Source organism: Amphiura filiformis, chromosome 17 (genome assembly GCF_039555335.1).
Source record: "Amphiura filiformis chromosome 17, Afil_fr2py, whole genome shotgun sequence".
Classification (NCBI taxonomy): Eukaryota; Metazoa; Echinodermata; class Ophiuroidea; order Amphilepidida; family Amphiuridae; genus Amphiura; species Amphiura filiformis.
Window position 1 is genome coordinate 6,833,327 of NC_092644.1, and position 17,067 is coordinate 6,850,393.

At 36.2% G+C, this 17,067-nt stretch overlaps 2 protein-coding genes across 3 annotated transcripts in view; both read left to right on the forward strand.

Annotated features, from left to right (window-relative positions):
• The first annotated feature begins 780 nt into the window (after nucleotides 1-780).
• Nucleotides 781-3,933, forward strand: LOC140138177 (uncharacterized). Its single transcript, XM_072160103.1, has 2 exons — nucleotides 781-1,582; nucleotides 2,512-3,933. The coding sequence occupies exons 1-2, from the start codon at nucleotides 1,265-1,267 to the stop codon at nucleotides 3,514-3,516; spliced, it is 1,323 nt and encodes a 440-aa protein (XP_072016204.1). The 5' UTR covers nucleotides 781-1,264; the 3' UTR covers nucleotides 3,517-3,933.
• A 6,772-nt stretch (nucleotides 3,934-10,705) lies between these two features.
• LOC140136883 (protein cab-1-like) overlaps nucleotides 10,706-17,067 on the forward strand; it is a 233,664-nt gene continuing 227,302 nt past the window's right edge. For both annotated transcript variants that reach the window (XM_072158498.1, XM_072158499.1), the window contains exon 1: nucleotides 10,706-10,842. In XM_072158498.1, the coding sequence (XP_072014599.1) occupies nucleotides 10,767-10,842 (76 nt within the window). In that variant the 5' untranslated portion in view covers nucleotides 10,706-10,766. The remainder of the gene's footprint in view (nucleotides 10,843-17,067) is intronic.

A 17,067-nucleotide genomic window follows, 5' to 3' on the forward strand; every position in this document is an offset into this window, starting at 1 on the left:
TGACTTTCCAAGCTTGGAGCTGCTTGACCAACATTCATAAAAAGAAAAGAAATCTACCAAAAAACGTTGACAACGTAAAGAAATCAGCAAGTTTAAAAAACCCACCTCGGCTCACTTTTTGAAACTTGGTCCCATTTGAACACCAACAGCAAATCAGTGTTTTTATTTTATTTCAACAGAATACAGCGTTTCCAACAAGATTACAAACAAGCCTACTTGTTATTCGTTTAATTCAATCATTAATCATGATATTATAAAACAAAACACAAAAAGATATTGGCTTATCATGCAAGAACAAGATAATAACCGTTCAGGCCGTTCCAGAAAGCTTACAAATTAATATCGCATCTGCACATTAAAGATACATAACACTTCTGGAAATGTTTTAAATTGATGTAAATATGATAAAGTTTAAATCAGTACCTTTTACAAATGGGACCAAGTTTCAAAAAGTGAGCCGAGGTGGGTTTTTTTAAACTTGCTGATTTCTTTACGTTGTCAACGTTTTTTTGGTAGATATAGTTTAACATGAACATTTTTAGTTATACGCGGTAAACTTTATTGATTCAAATTCAATAATTCAATAATGTATGGAAACTTTTATAGATTTTCATATCTTATTAGCACACCAGGAGGAGCTGGCAATAGCCTCATCCCAATTACGACGTCCAAAATACCGATATTTTGGACTAAATTTTGCAACTGCAACATTTGAATCGAGTTAGCGACTCGAAGATGAGTTTTTTGTCTACATGATGATGTTACCACAACAAATTCAAGGTGTATTGATGCGGCAATCATAATGCAACAACAGTTGGATCTTGAACAAATATGGAGATGTTATTCAATAATCTGACAATTTATATATAATTGTTTCATCCAAAATGGATGCTCTATAATATTGTAAACTTTATTTCGAAATTGTTCGCCATAATATAAATGCATCAAAGAACTGACAGACTGTTAGTGACTGTTGTATTTTATTGTTAAGGAGGAGTTCTGAAACGCTGCGCCCATGTGTCGCCTCGGCTAAACTCAGTGTTCAGTTTGAAAAAGTGACAAAACGTTTGACTGATACGTTTGACTGAATTTTTGCCGGGAATTTTTGTTGCCTCTGTGCATCTTGTACTTGAATTTGAATGTCAGCTTTACATGCAGTTTGCCGTACTCTCACAGCTTAAAAGAACTACTATAACTAGCAGTCACCCGTCTTTCGCGGTCACCGTCTTTCGCGGCACGATGTGAAGATATCCCTTGTAGTAAGATGCCTTCGCATGTGTGGAATGGGGATGACGCCCCTCCTAACATTCATGATGTTTACGACTACATCGACCGTGAGCTCAAAACCCTGAAAACAAAACTCATCACCAAAATAGAAAAGCAATTCTTTGGAGGTATCGAAGCAATCCAGTTTTTGATCCACATTGAAGAGATCTTTAAGAGTAAGCACAGGATCAAACGAGTGAAGTCTTTGATCCCTAGGATCTCAGGATGGGCTGAGTTAGATCTGTTTACCAGGACATGTTATGAAGTAAGAAGACCTGGTGGTGGGCGTGATGCGGGATTTACCAAAGATATCCAGGTAAGAGCATAGGTTCTAATCTGTTGTCCAAGGTGATTTACCAGTGGGACACATCACCATACAGGTATGCTCCCCAGGAAAGACCCCGGTTTTTGAACCGCGCAGCTCTGAAAGGGCCTGAATTTGACCAAAACAGAGCGCTCAAGACCCTTGATTCTGTGAAAAGACCCTTACATTTCTGGTTTTGTTTCAGACGATTTTCAACCATGTAGAAAGCCAAGACAGACCCTTGATTTTCAATGTTCGCAGCTCCTAAAAGCTCCTAAAGATACTTGTTCGCAGCTGCAAAAGACTCCTTTCTACCGCCCCGGTACGCCGTCCGCTCCCAAAGACCCTCCAGTTCAAAATTCCGGAAGAATATACCCACCATAAAATTATGATGTGGGGATTTTGGCATGCACTATAATAGAACCATCGAAAACGGCTCTTGAAAATTTAAGAATCCTTTGGAAAAATTAAACCACAATAAGTTCTACAATTTAAACATCGCATGGTTCCAAAAAGCGCACACTAATAAGTAAAGAACCGTTGAAATCCAGCCCGGAGAAAGGAATAACCTCTTACATTTTTCTTAAAGAAATAAATAAATGTTTAGATTGAATTGTAAAGCTATATCATGCAGGGTGTATTACGTTTATATTATTATCGTAATTAATATTTAATTCAATTGCGGCATGCAACTCGCAAGCAAATCCACCACCTCAAGTTCAGAAAAAAAAGTATAGTTTGACCTACCTACACTCTTATAAAAATGATCTACTCATTTTTGAATAGAAACTTGTCAAATTTGAAAAGGGACTCAATTCAGATGGGGATACTTATGACAGACAATATCTAAAATTTATAGAAACATTTTGTTATGATATTTAGAGCGTACAACTTTGCATGACTTTCCCTTAACCATCGCACATTTTATTCTCTTTTTTCAGACATTCAACGCAGCGTTCCAAAGAGGCATTAAATCTCTTACAGATCTTCAAGATGAGCTCAAAGACCTCTATTGCGTAGTGCAGACCTTCTGCAGGAACTACCAATCCCTTGAAGGCGAATTCGACTTAAAATGGGCTCGAGAAACCAACCTTGAACTAAAGAGTGCAATGCGAGGAATTGAGACATTACTAGAAGAGGCAGAAGAAGGCGTCAACATCAAACTATTCAGCTCTGACAAATTCTCTTTGGAAGTTGCCGAAACGTGCGATACCAAACGTTATCCCGTGCTGAGGCTGTTCCCAGATCTCTTTCAGAAGTTTCATTTTTCTTTCCATTTAATCGGCAAATGGCGTGCAAATGATCAGATATATCTCGAGGACATTCAGTTTAAATTGATCAAGACTAAGAGACTGCAAAGACTTAAACATGAGGAGTATAATACTCTAGAAATCGAGCATGCCAATCTTTTGAGCATCATAGTGGAAAAGAGAGTCCGAGTCAAATGTCGAGAAATCCGGGATAGGATCAAAAATCTTGATCAGGAGATTACCAAACTAGCCGGACTCAAACGAAGCATGATGTTGGAGAAAAGTCAAACAGAATCTGATATCCAAGAAAGAAAGCGGCACTTGTTCATGAACAAGAATGTCACGGACATTATAAATAGTAAAGATCTTGACAACATTCTCGGAGTCAAGAAAGACATAGAAATCTTAAGCAAGAAACTGAAGAGTCTCAATAAGAGTCTAAAGCTGAATGAAAATGACTTAGTCGCCAAAGAAAAGGAGAAAGTTGCCCTTGATACTGACTATGAAGATATGAGAAAGTCGGTAAGCAGATCGAATCAGCTAGCATTTGAGAGAACAGAACTGTCGAAGGAGATCAGTATTATCAATGAGAAGATTCAGGAGTTGGAAGCGATCTTCTATAGGAAGACTGATAGGAATAAACTGTCTCAAGCCTTTGAGGATATGAAATATCCAGCAGGAGACGATGAGGAATAGGTTGAACCAGTCACACAGATTTCATCGTGACCAAAGGTTCTTCATTTATTCAACCAAGAACATCACCGAGTCCAGATAAGAGGGCAGTCTTCTCGAATTCGTGATAGGTTTAAATCCTCAGACTTTATAATTGTATTAAACATGATGGATGTTGAATGGATAACAGTCATGAAATCTACAATCCCCCTGTGGAAGATTTTGGAAATATCTTCCACAGAAAGAGTATGAATTTTAAATGGAATTAGCACATTAGGCAGCTCCATTTGAATTTTATACACCCTCTGAGAAAGCGTCAATCTGAATTTTCCACAGAGGGAGGGTGAGTTTCAAATGGAGCTGCCTAATATGATATTCTATTTGAAATTCATACCTCCTCTGTGGAACATATTTCCAAAATCTTCCACAGGGGGAGTGTGGATTTCATAGCCCAATGCTGCTCCGGGGGGGGGGGGGGGACTCAGTACAAATGACCATACGGGGACGTGCCGCAAATATGGGTAACATTTTCAGCCTTTTGGTATATCAATTACCCCTTTTTCAAAGCCTATTTTGGTATATGAATGGGTCCTTTTTTCACAATTTTCTCAATTTTTTCGGAAAATAGCCCAATTTGTCCATAATCTAGCCAAAATTGTCAAAATTTTCCCAAAATATGTGTAAAAACTAAGACAAATTGGGTTAAATTCGGCCGAAAATTTTGACTTTTGGTATATCAATGGGTCCAAATTTCTTGAAAAATTGATATATTTATGGGTCCACTTTCAAATTCTCAGCGGCACGTCCCTACCAAAACCAAACTTGAGTACCCCCCTCCCCCCGGGGCTGCTCCATGACCCGTGCACAGAATTAACAATTAAAACCATGATATTCCCAAATGATAAACAGCAGCTAAATAAAGAGAGATATACGTTTATAGTTTGTACATTTTTATTTTTGAATGATCTAGCCAAAAACTTTCTTCAAAATGTATACGCCAATATAAAATCATAAAAACAAATAATCGAAGAATTTTTGAGAGAACGAGAAAGAGCGAAGAAAGAGAGAGATTGTGAACGGGGGAGAGCGGGGAGAGAGTGGGAGGGAGAGAGAGGGTGTGAGAGAGAGGGAGAATGAAGGGAAGGAGTTATTACATTTTACAAAACAAATTCCCTCGGGGTAAAAGCAGGGGACGGCAAAAATGAAAGGGTGGCAGAAGATGAAGGCCGGTAAAAAGAATTAAAAGAAAAACGAGCGGAAATGTGTTTAAAAATTGTGAAACAAAATATGAAAATATACAAAAAAATAATGATTTTAGGTAAAATATTGCGTCAGCCTTTTCGGGCTGTTGATGAAGGGGCGGCAACATTTTCTTCAAGTCCCCCCACCCCCTCCCGCGGGTAGGAGCGGCCTGGGTACGCCACTGGACTGTGAGGGGGCAAAGCCAAATTTGGGGTCTGCTGCATCAAGATCTTATACACGAGGCCCCATTTGTCAATTTCCTGTCTATCAGAATTATTATTATTTGATATCAGAAGGACATTCTTCGTATTCAGAATGCAATTCGATATGTCTGATGTGCTCTAATGTCCCACAATAAAATACTGTCCAAACGTTCATACCCCACCCCTTAAGGCCACTTTACTTTTTGCCGTCCCCATTTTCTCCCCCCTGAAAAAAATCTGTGGGGCGGCTCCCCCTGCATGGTTACGCCCCTGAACATGTGGGTTTTAAAAACAATTGACGAAAATATATACAACTGAACTTGAGGGAACAACTCAATATTCAGTACGAGCGAAATTTCACGTGATTGTTGTTCCGTTCCAATGATGCATGTTCTCAATTAAAATAGAAATGGCGAAACATTTTGGAAATACGCATTTCAGATCCACATGCTTCATTTTGCATACAGGGAGTCCATTGGATCTATTATTTTTAATATTATTTAGGTGAATGGTAAACACACTCTAATTTCACACTATTTCATTTTTTGAATAGAATCCTTATTCATTTATTTTTGATCCCGTAACTATTCGTTTTGATCAGATATACTATTCATTTTTTATTAGGTATATTATCACTTTGAACCGACAATCTTATCAAAATGAATAGTTTCCGTTTTATTTTAACAAGTAACTTTTCAAATTGCTAAGATGTCCAACTCATTATTCGATATCATTACTCATTTCATTTTGAAATGATTATTTTAAGTCTCCCTCTGACAACACAAACTATTCAAATTTCATTTTTTTATCAAATTTGATGAGTTCCTTGTCATCTTGATGAGAATATCCGATTCATTTTGAAGAGAAATCTCTGTCCATTTTGAAGAGAAATCTATTATATCCCCATCTGAATAGTTTCCCTTATCAAATTTCTATTCAAAAATGATAAGATCGTTTTAAGAGTGTAAAAAGAATGGACAAGTTTGTCATAAATGTAATTGTAAATAAAATTTGTTAAAAAAGAAGCAATGCATTAAATGTGTTGACCATAAAAAAATAAAGAATAAAATAAAAGCACGTTTCATTTCTTTGTTATTATACATATATTTATTGGTAACGAAGACACTTCTAATTATAGATTTAGCTATTGATTATTATACCCCCATCGGACAATTGTGTTACCCCACTCATTTGTTACAACTTATTAATTATTTAAAAAGTAACAGAATAAATCAATTCCAATATTCAAACTTATTCTTCTTACATTCCAGAATCCATGATCATCTGCCCATTATCAAATGCTTATTCGATCAGAGAGCTGGAATTTTCTTTGGAAGTTGTCTCAAATATGTTAGTGATCAGCCCGGTGATCAGATACCCTATGGTATCTGAAGTTAATCATTTTCATGACCCCTTCCCCTTCCCCTTCGCACATTAATATAATAATTCGGGTTCTAGGGCTAGTCAACGTCTCTAGGGTGTCATTTGTATGGGTTTCAAAATATTTGAGCAGTTTCAAATTTGGACACTTGTTTAAACTTTGACTTTGGAAATCTTGAATTGCCCAGGGAACCCATCTCATTGTGTAAACCACCCATAAAAACAATAATCAACGCAGAAAATAACATGCACTTAAACCGTGCTAACTAGCAGTTTAGCAAAACCATCTAACCTAATTATGTAAAACAATAATTTGCAACCGCATGTCTTATTGGAGAATGCCCCCCCCCCAAGAAATGTGAAATTTGTCAAAATCAGGACCGAACTAAATTCGTGGACTTTTCAACTATTCTTATTGTTATTGTTATTAATATAATATATATTAATATTATTGCTTCAAACGCCATAACGGATACTTTTTTTAGTAGCCAGACGCAGGTAGGGGTCTGATAAGTGTGCCTCTGAGATTTTCAAAATGAAGACCAAAATAATACATATTTTCCGACCCGGGCCTATATTATTATGGATTTCCAATTATCTTATCTTCATCTCTGGCTCTGTTTCTCAACTTTCTCCTCTCTTTTCTCCATTTCTGTTTCTTAGATAAATCAGGCACTACAATTAACGAAGGTTGTCGTAATGTTCCGATTCTGCGAAGTTATGCCGCATTACATGATTATAGTCCCCGATTGAGCTTGCGCCCTCTATCTACCATTGATGCGTACATGCTGCTATCTTCCGTAGATAGCAGTGTATTAAACTGATAATGCTACACACAGGATGGCAATGCTGCTAAATTTATTGTTGAAATTCTTCTGTTTATTTATCAACAATAACAACTACAACAACAAAAACAACTGACAGTAAAATTGTACAATATGCTCGCCCAACCCCCGATACTCAAATGTACACCGAGTGAAAAGAGCGGAAAAAAGAGTGAGAGAGTGAAATGGAGGACAACCTTTTTGAGTGGAAACATGTCACTCTAAACATGCTAAAAGGATTGAAAAAAAGTAGTCTGTATACTCTCAAAAGAGTGAATATCACTTTTGAACATGAACCATACATTTTGAAACAGGTTCATCACTTTTGGTGATTTAAAAGAATTAAAGTGTTTTTGATCTGCCAAGACAACCTAAACCATTTGAAGACACTTATTTTATTATTATTTATTTATTTATTAGTTTATTATATATTTTAGTTGACAGTTTCGTCAGTGAACCACACTGGCGGGAAGTAAGTTTCTTTAATTGGTTTTGACAAATCAAAAAATCTTTTTTATGAACCAAACATCACTAAGTAAAACGTGTTGCTCCAACGAGGCCATCATCTCACCAATCACTGACTCCCAAGACAATAGCCTGTAGAAGCTCATTGAAGACTTAAAAATAGCACGTTTCTATGGCAACCGTGTCTTGTCAGGCATCTGTGACGACATCATCATCGCGTTGATTCTTCTACTAGTATGCAGTAATTTTCCTAGTATTTTGTTGACATTGATTTTCATACAGCATCGGTTACAGCGCCGCTCTATTTGCAGCTCATTGTAGCTCCACTCTTTAAACATGCGCCTGGTAGTTATAACATCAAAATACTATTAGGTGTTAACGTGCAACAAGCCAACCCTTTAAACGTCCGTTCTATAACATAACATATAAACATAACACAACACAACACAACACAACACAACACAACACAACACAACATAACATAACGTAACACATTCAAGATGTTACCCCCCCCCCCCCCCCTAAAACCCCTTGGTTCTGGCGACTGCGTGGCGATATTTAAGATGGTTAAAAATTCAAAAACTTCATTCCAAATTTGAAAGAAAGGTCATTCAACACAATGTGCCCTAAAATTGGTTAACATTTTGTGAGCTTTATATCTTGTTGGGTGAAATCCTTTTCATTCTCCTTAAAGAATCTGTTTCTTGCAAAACTTTCTTAAATAAGGTTTTCTTCAAATTGGACAATACTGCACGATATCAAAATTGAAATCCTGCATGTATTATAGATGATGCTCGGTACTTTTATCTTTTTTTTTGTAAATGTTAATATACTTATTGCATAAAGAATTATTGCATAAAGAATTCCAGCTTGCTAAAACGTTTTCTTACACATTAGGTGTTTGGAATACTTCCAAGAAATTGTAATGGAAAGTTTCTTTCTTTTAAAACATCAACATAATGTTGCATGATATCAAAAATCTGTCAGCACTTGATCATCAATCATGATCATTGTCATTTTTGACTTAAATAAATGTCTTGGAAAGTTAAAATTAATATAACATATTGCACAACATTAAAGCTGATGGCAAGCTTTCAATTGCAGAAAGTTTCTCAGACAAAATACATGTAGCTAATTTAGATACTGTCAGTATCTAAATTACAGATTCATATTAATGTCTTATTTTGTCTTAAATACACAGCTTTCGGCTGAACCACTCGCAGGCTATGTTAGCACATCTATGACAATGACAGAGGTACCTAAATCTGAATTTTGATGATTTTTACGATCGTCCGGATGAGCAAATCACTGAATGGGCCTTTAAATAAAAAGTTATATTTAGGTTTTGTTCACCTTCAGCGAAAGCATGAATAACATAACACCATCGGATTATGAAATAGCGAATAATGTGCGAATATAAAAAACGTCTGTCGATCAAACTTGGAATGAATTGCATTGGTGCGCGCATTATGTAATCGCTCATTTCTTCGTAACCATTCAACCGAATCAAATAAAATTAATGTATATATTGCAAAATAAAATAAGCTACGGGCCGCCTTTTAAATATTTTTGATTTAATCTATTTCTCGACTTATGTCCAAATTTATTCACCCGGTATTTCTTCTTCTGGGACACCCTGTACATCACGTGTCTATTAAATATTTCTTAACAACAAATTGTGCATCATACCTTGATGCAATTACTGCAATTGTAGGGAGGAAATGGCTTAATTCGGTGATTTTGTTCAGTTTGGAAAAAAAAAGTAAATTTGACATTGTAATTTTATTATTAAAGATATTTGAAATAAAAAGCCCATATGAATGTGTAGAAAAATGTAAATCATGGCCACTTCCTGAAACAAAAAGGTTATTATGACCTATTCAAAATCCGAATGCATGTTTGGCCGTTTGCCATTTGGGCCAATAGGCCAATATTTTTTTACCATTGTCAATGTTTTCTTGCTATATAAAAGCTTTAATTTGACTACAATTGATGTTTTTTAATAGGGTAGTTTTTTTCCCTGGGCCTCAAGGAAGAACAGATGATTATAGTTGCAGGATAGTTGCAGAAGTCACATGTTGGTCAGTAACCATAACAACGTTTGTCACCATATTTTTCAGCCAATTGCATAAATGGTTGTTGCCATGGCAATTGTTACACAACTACCCTAACTGAATATGAATAATAAACATTGCAATAAAAACTTTTGTATAGCAAAAATTAGGATGCCAAAATTGTTAGCGGCAAACTGAGCACTTTATCATATTGACCTTTGATTTACAAGAGGTCATAGGTAAAAACAAGCATTGATTTCAGGAAAGTTGCCACGTTGATAGTTTTGATCATCTTTGTTAACATTTTACCATGATGTGACCTTAGAAATTATCTAAAATATCCAACTATCTAAACATCAACAAGTGCAGCTATTATAGAATCAATATGATCTGAAAAATTGAAATAAAATGAAGCTACTAGAGATAGTGCTACTAATTTGGACCTTGAAACCCGCAATACACTGACCTTAATTAGCAATTGAGTTATATATATATTCGTCTGATCATTTGCCACAAAGTAAATTTGCAAGGAATATTATTATATAGGTTTACTCCCGGTGGCCATGTGCATCCCGGGATGCTATCTACTGTAGATAGCATGCCACCATAGCTTCAAGTTGCACCTCGCAGTTGCATCCTTGGGGTGTCCAAATGAGACTGCCAGACTATCAATTCAAAAATTATGAATGCTCAAAAATCAAGGCTTTCAAGCGCTTTGTTATTCGATAATCATGATAATTTCTTAAGATGAAGATGCTCTTTGAACTGATTATGTAATATCATGCACCGCCACCATCAAACAGGTTGTTGTCATGAAAGGCCAAACGGTGTTTAATTTTAGGATTTGATCCTAATATCGATTGTTTTGAATCAAAAATTAAAGATTTTTTTATATCTAATGCAATTAATTTTTAAAATGCATATAGCATATCTCTATTAGTAGGTTAGATAAACACCCTGCTTTATATTAAGTATTTTAGTCTTTTCTTAGGGATTGCAGAGGTTACCGCTTATTTATAGAATCACTGCTTAATTGAGATGGGAATTGGAAGGCCAACGTAAACATACCGGTAGTGTGATTTTGGGGATAAAAATAGGGAGTGAAAATGGCCTATCCTAAATCCATTTGGACGATTTTAATTCTTGGGATGACTATTGGGTTCGTATTGGGAGATATGGAAGGTAAGTGAAATCGAATTTGTGTTACGAAACTAACACAATGTATAAAACTAGAGATTTATTTGTAACGCACCAATGCAACGTAACGGTATGCATTGTACATGGAATGGCTAGTACTGGTATCAGCGCAAGGTCATTCTACACCATTATCATTATGGTGTTTTACCTGCTGTTTTCTCATGTACGTGGTGGTGTGGGGAAATATTATATTAGATACATCTGTTGATAATGATCCATGTAACTAGAATTCAGATATGAATGATGCAAGGAACATTTTATTCAATAAATATGGTATGAACTAGAATCTTGACAATTTACATAAATTTAGGTATATAAACAGGCAACCCTTATCAGCCACATTCAGTGGCGTAGATTTCTTTTTGACATTGGGGGATGGAGTTGGAAAAAATTCTTGAAATATAGTCAATCCAGCACCTTTTGGCAACAGAATATGTTATGGTACAATTGCGGGCGAAGCGTGCTAAAAATGGTGGTATTTTGAAGCTAAACTGATGAAATATGGTGTTTAAAGTAGAATATTAATGCGTGTGAAGCGCGCAAAAATGTGCACTTTTGGGGCTAAAATGGGCAAATATGAGATTAATTTGGTCAGAAACCCATTATCAGGCATCAACAATGGAGGGGGATGATTGTATGGACCATCCCCTGGCAAAATATTGGGGAAGATAAATCCCCCCATCCCCCCGGGATCTACACCCGTGGCCACATTGGTCCAAAAACACAATACAAATTTTACATGGAAAATTAAAAGAAAAGATAGGTCAAGGAAACCTGCATTATAAGTATGTTGTTGTTGTTACTTCACTTGACCCAAATTTTGATCGCACATAATTTTTGAGGGATTTTAAAGCTTTTAATAGCAGTTCCATACAGAAAAAGCAGATCTATCATGAGACTATGCTGTTTTGTTTTGCAATTGATCCGCATCAAATGTTGGCTGAACATTTTGGATGAAAGTCAATCGTTGATCGTATCTCTGCTACGGAAAGTGCTGTGACAAAACGGTTTTCAGTTTGGCTTTCTTTATCTAGGGCTTTTAATTTGATATATAAAATGATCTGGTTTGATGGTAAATGTGATTTCGCCTTTTATACCTAAACAATGTACGGTACCGGTACTGCTAGTTAGCCTAGTAGGCATAGCAGGGAACGACGATTCTTTCAGTCACTTATTCGTCATCAATTTTTAAAATCATTAAAAAATTCTGTTTGCAGTTTAATGTTACCAAAATTATCTGTGTCTTCTCAAGCAAAACTGTTAGGAAATCTGCAAATTATTGCAACACCCAATCTGGTGATGATTATTTGAGCAACTTTTTCGGGACTGAAACCGAGTCCGTGATCAGCATTATTTACTTCTGAATTTTCATCGCTTTGCATGGTGTTACACCTCAGAGTGTGACATGATTTGAGATATTCTCTATCCATCGTCAGTTATGAGTGGCATGGCCTGGAAGCGGGATCCCAAATGAACAAAAAGTTGGTGTCAATAAAATTGCAACCCCCCCCCCCCTATTTCGGCAACAAAAATTTTATGACCCCACTACCACCAATACACCTTGCCCCCTAAACAGGCTAAAATTGTATAAAATTATCATATATACAAAATGCATGCATGGACCTATTTATCAAATTTCTAACCTGCAAGAAAATAATTCTTACCCAGAAGAAAAAAGCTTGTGCACTTAAATGTATTTTTTTTTTGTATTTTTAGAATTTTAGAAATTGTTTTAATTTCTAAAAAGTTGGCAAAGTGGCTGATGTAGATTGCTAGGGGCCCTTGGCCGTCTCTTTGACATTGCACTATCGTGCATGTATGAAAATTATAACATTGCTGTAGTTTCATTGTTAAAACATTTCTTTGTAAAATTTCAAAGTTGTACAGTAAGGATATATGCCCGGGATAATAAAATTCTCAGTGCTTTATAATACTACGTGTAATCAGGCCTGATTGTTCCCCGATTTAAATCGGTTTTCCGATTTTTTTCTACTAAAAAAATTAAAAATTAAAAAAAATCTACTAAAAAAAAAAAAAAAAAAAATTTTTGTTAAAGGGAAAAAAAAAAAAATTTAAAATAAAAAATTTTTTTTTTTTAACATTTCTGGAAGTGGATGATGATATTTCATCATAAAAAGAGCAAGAATTTTTTTGTTATAGTGGGGAAATTAAGAAAGTGTTAATTAAAAACTTTTTAGGGGTTGCATGCATTAAAAATGAAAAACATTGTAGAAAAAACCCATACAATTATATGCCTCAGAAACCCAATTTTTACCCTCTGATATGGCTAAAACCCAGGAGCTTCGGGGGGCTTCGCCCCCTCAACCCCCACCGTGGCGTTGCCCCTGGACCCCCCACCGTGAGGACGATACTACGGTCGCCAACTTAAACAAAAACAGGGTTTTTTTTTTTACCACAATCAGGCCTGGTGTAATACTTTTTACCCGGTAACACTAGCTACACAACACACTGTGACTGTGGAGCTCGGTGAGCTCCGCAGATCATGCCTTGTCCCAGGAAGTCAGTACATTGTACTGTGTACCGCATTCCAACATGTATGTACACATGCACACGGAATCCCAAGTTTTACTAGTTTTCCGTGCACGATTGACCTTACCATGTCAATTTGGTAAATAACCAATACTTTAAAGTCATTATTAAGAAAATGCAAACTATAGATGGTGCTATTTATCATAAATCATATTTCTTAATTTGCAAGGGGTAGGTAATCAATACTGCCATTTAAACAGATGGAATAGGTGAAACAAGCAACAAAGAAATTTTATAAACATATTACATAAAAAATATAAGGAATTATTTTTATTAAAAGCCTGAAAGAGTAAATTCCAGTATCTAAATAGCGCCACCAATCTTGTCATAAATATATACATTTTATATCCGAAAAAAGCTTTAAAAATGCAGTGAAAGTGAATAATGTTGTAAATAAGGGGAAATTAAAGTTGAAAATGGCTCAAAAACATCTGTATACATTAGTATGATACAGCTTTATGATGTTTAAGCCTTTTAAAACAATTGTGTTGTACATGATGTCTTGTTTGAAAAACTAATAAATAATCACATCAAACAACCGTGAAAACTGAACCATCATTATTACACAATTTCGCCAGCCAGCTAAAAAATGGCATCTGGAAAGATGTATCAAAAAAGGGGCGTGGACTCCCTGTTTAGCAGGAAAAAGTTTTACTAAATGTAAGAGGGTGTTCTCTGAATAGTGTTTTCCCGCCCAGTGAAAACATTAGTGTTTGGACAGCGACTTTTAAGGGGGTACTACACCCCTGTGGCAAATTTGTGACTATTTTTGCATTTTTCCTCAAAAATAATAAATATACACTGGTAACAAAATTTATGTATATTATTGGGGCAAGGAATCCAATTACTACACTGAAAATTCAGTGACTCAAGACAAGCAGTTAAGTATATATGATAGGAAATGAGGTACGTCCCAGCGGTACCTTATTTCTTATCATAAATAACAAACCGCTTGTCTTGGGTCACTGAAATTCCAGTGTAGTAATTGATTCCTTGCCCTATAATATACATAACTTTGTTACCAGTGTGTTATTAGTTTTTGAGAAAAATGCAAAAATAGACACAAATTTATCGAGGGGTGTAGTACCCCTTAAAGTAGCTGAGGTTAATTAATATTATATATCTTTCTTTATGAATGAATTTTGCTCTTTTTACATATTTTTTGGGCACTTACACACGCAAAAGTGTTTTTCTGGGGAAAAAAGCCTAAAATAAGGCAATTAAAAAATTGTCCTGATTTAGGCATTTTATTTTTGGTGAAAGTTAAACGCAATAATATTACCTACATCCTTCTTGATGAATCTTGAAGCAGAAATAAATTTTTGACGGCTTCAATATTTTCACAGACTAGAAACATGTGCTACATGTAAATATACGTAATTAATGGGCTTAGGCGAAAAAGCTGGTGAAGTATTTTAGATAATATTCAAACTATTTTCCAATAGTAAAAGTTGGAATCAGAGTTTTTGCTAGCATTATTTATTAGTCCTAAAATTAAGGTTAAAGGAGTATTTCGTGATCCTAGCATCCTCTATTTATGTCATTTTTCATTAGATATCCACGAAAAAAACCTATTTCCAAAATATAAGTTGATTCCGATTTTGCGTTCGCGAGTTATGCATGATTATGTGTATTACACTGCTCCATAGACAATGCGTTGTAATTTCGTTCTGGTGCACCAGAACGAAATTCAAATTTCACGATATATTTGCTAAACGAATTAATCTGCAAGAAATATTTTGTACATAAACATTATGTAGCCAGAGGTTTCCAGTGATATAAAAATCTCAACTTTTTTTGAGAAAAGTGGGGGGATGAGGCTGTGGATCACGAAATGCCCTTTTAAACTAATTAATCGATATTCATTAATTAATGCAAACTAGCAACTCAAATATTTTGTGGTCTCAAGCATTGAGATGTCTAGTTACTCATACAAATCAAGAGGTGTGCACTTGGAGGGGGAATATTTTTCACAATTTTTTCCTTGCCGACACGTGGGAACCGAGTTTCCTACTTTAACCCTAACCCTCCTGAATACTACAAAATACTACTTGATATATGCGCTGTTCGTGCATGCATCCCATGTGGTGTGATGACGCAATCGCCCTAAGTGATATATAGGCACGGTTTTCGCTGGCCAGCGAAGCCCAAGACACGTGGCAAAGTGTCGCCGACCGAGTGCTTGGCATGCGAGGGGTCTCGGGTTCGAATCCCGCCCAGAGCAAACAACTTCGTTCTTTCTTTTCTCTCTTTATTCTTTCCTTCTTTCCCTTCCCGTCGCCAAAAAGCCTAAAGGCGGTTAGGGTTAATATATGATTCTGGTCAAATTTTAATTTGGTTATTCTTTGCCAAATAACAACTGCCTGGTAGGGTTTCTGGCCATTTTAAGCCAAACTAATGAGGTTCTGGTTCTGGTTGTATACTTCCTACAAAACCAGGTGAGACGGTGAATGTGCGCAGAACGTCCAGATGATTAGTTGCTTTGAGCTGTGCTCTGGTAGTGTCTTAATACTTCTCTTTTGAATGCTTTGGTTTTTTTAATGTCTACAATACTTTGTGGAAGCTGGTTCCAGTCTTTGGTGGTGTTAGGAAAATAAGAGAACACCCAACAATTTCTGGAGTGACGTTTGACAGGCTGCAGCTAAATGTTTGCTCCAGAATGGCTACCTGACCATTAGTGATTTTGTGCACGAGGGTGAGTCTGTCTACTTTGCGTCCGAGTTCTAAGGTATTCCACCCAAGTTCGGCCATCATACTTGTGGGGCTACTGATTACTATCTTGGCCTCTGTAAAAGTGCAATGTTCTATGGGGAATTTAACGTCATAATGAGTTAAAACTTGCTCTGTTGTCCTAAAAACACAATAAATGAATGTGGCTGCAACCAATATAACAGTGTAAGTTGGGACATGTGTAAACATTACAAATGTGTTAAAAAATCAGGTTTGAAAAACAATTGACCCAACTCATTTTAAAAGATCGTACATAATGGATATAAACATACAAGTTTACATTTGACCAGGCTTACCTCTTGTAGGCACAGCTGCTTCCCCCAACTGTGTGTACACCATTTTACCATAATTTTAAAACCAAATCAAACATTAAACTTACATGTAATTCTTGTCTTGTCTGCTACTGCACAAAACGCCTGGTGTGGCTATCAGCGTACAGATCATGCATCGATTCGCTGATAACTTATTAAATTTTCTTCTCAATTTCAATTTCCTTACCGCCGATCAAGTTCTTGAAAGAGGCCACATCAGGAGCTATTTTGGTGGTAGGTGGCAGTGAGTTCCATTTTGGTATTGTCCGTGGATAAAGTGAGAATTTATAGCAGTCTTTGTTGGGGCGTATGACGTTATAGTTAAGTTCATGAGTTTGACGAGTAGTGCGTCTGGCTGTAGTGTTCTTGGTCAGGTGATGACTGATGTTAGATGGTGTGAACTTGTGAGTTTCTTTGTATATAGTTATGAGGCGAGCCTTTTCCCTTCTGTCTTGAAGAGTGTCCCATTTCAGATCATGAAGCATGTCCGTGACACTGCTGGTGCGTCTGTAGTCGCTCTTTACAAATCTAACTGCCCTCCTCTGGACTTTTTCTAAATTATCCTGATGAATTTTCTGGTACGGATCCCAGATTGGGCTGCAATATTCTAGTCTCGGTC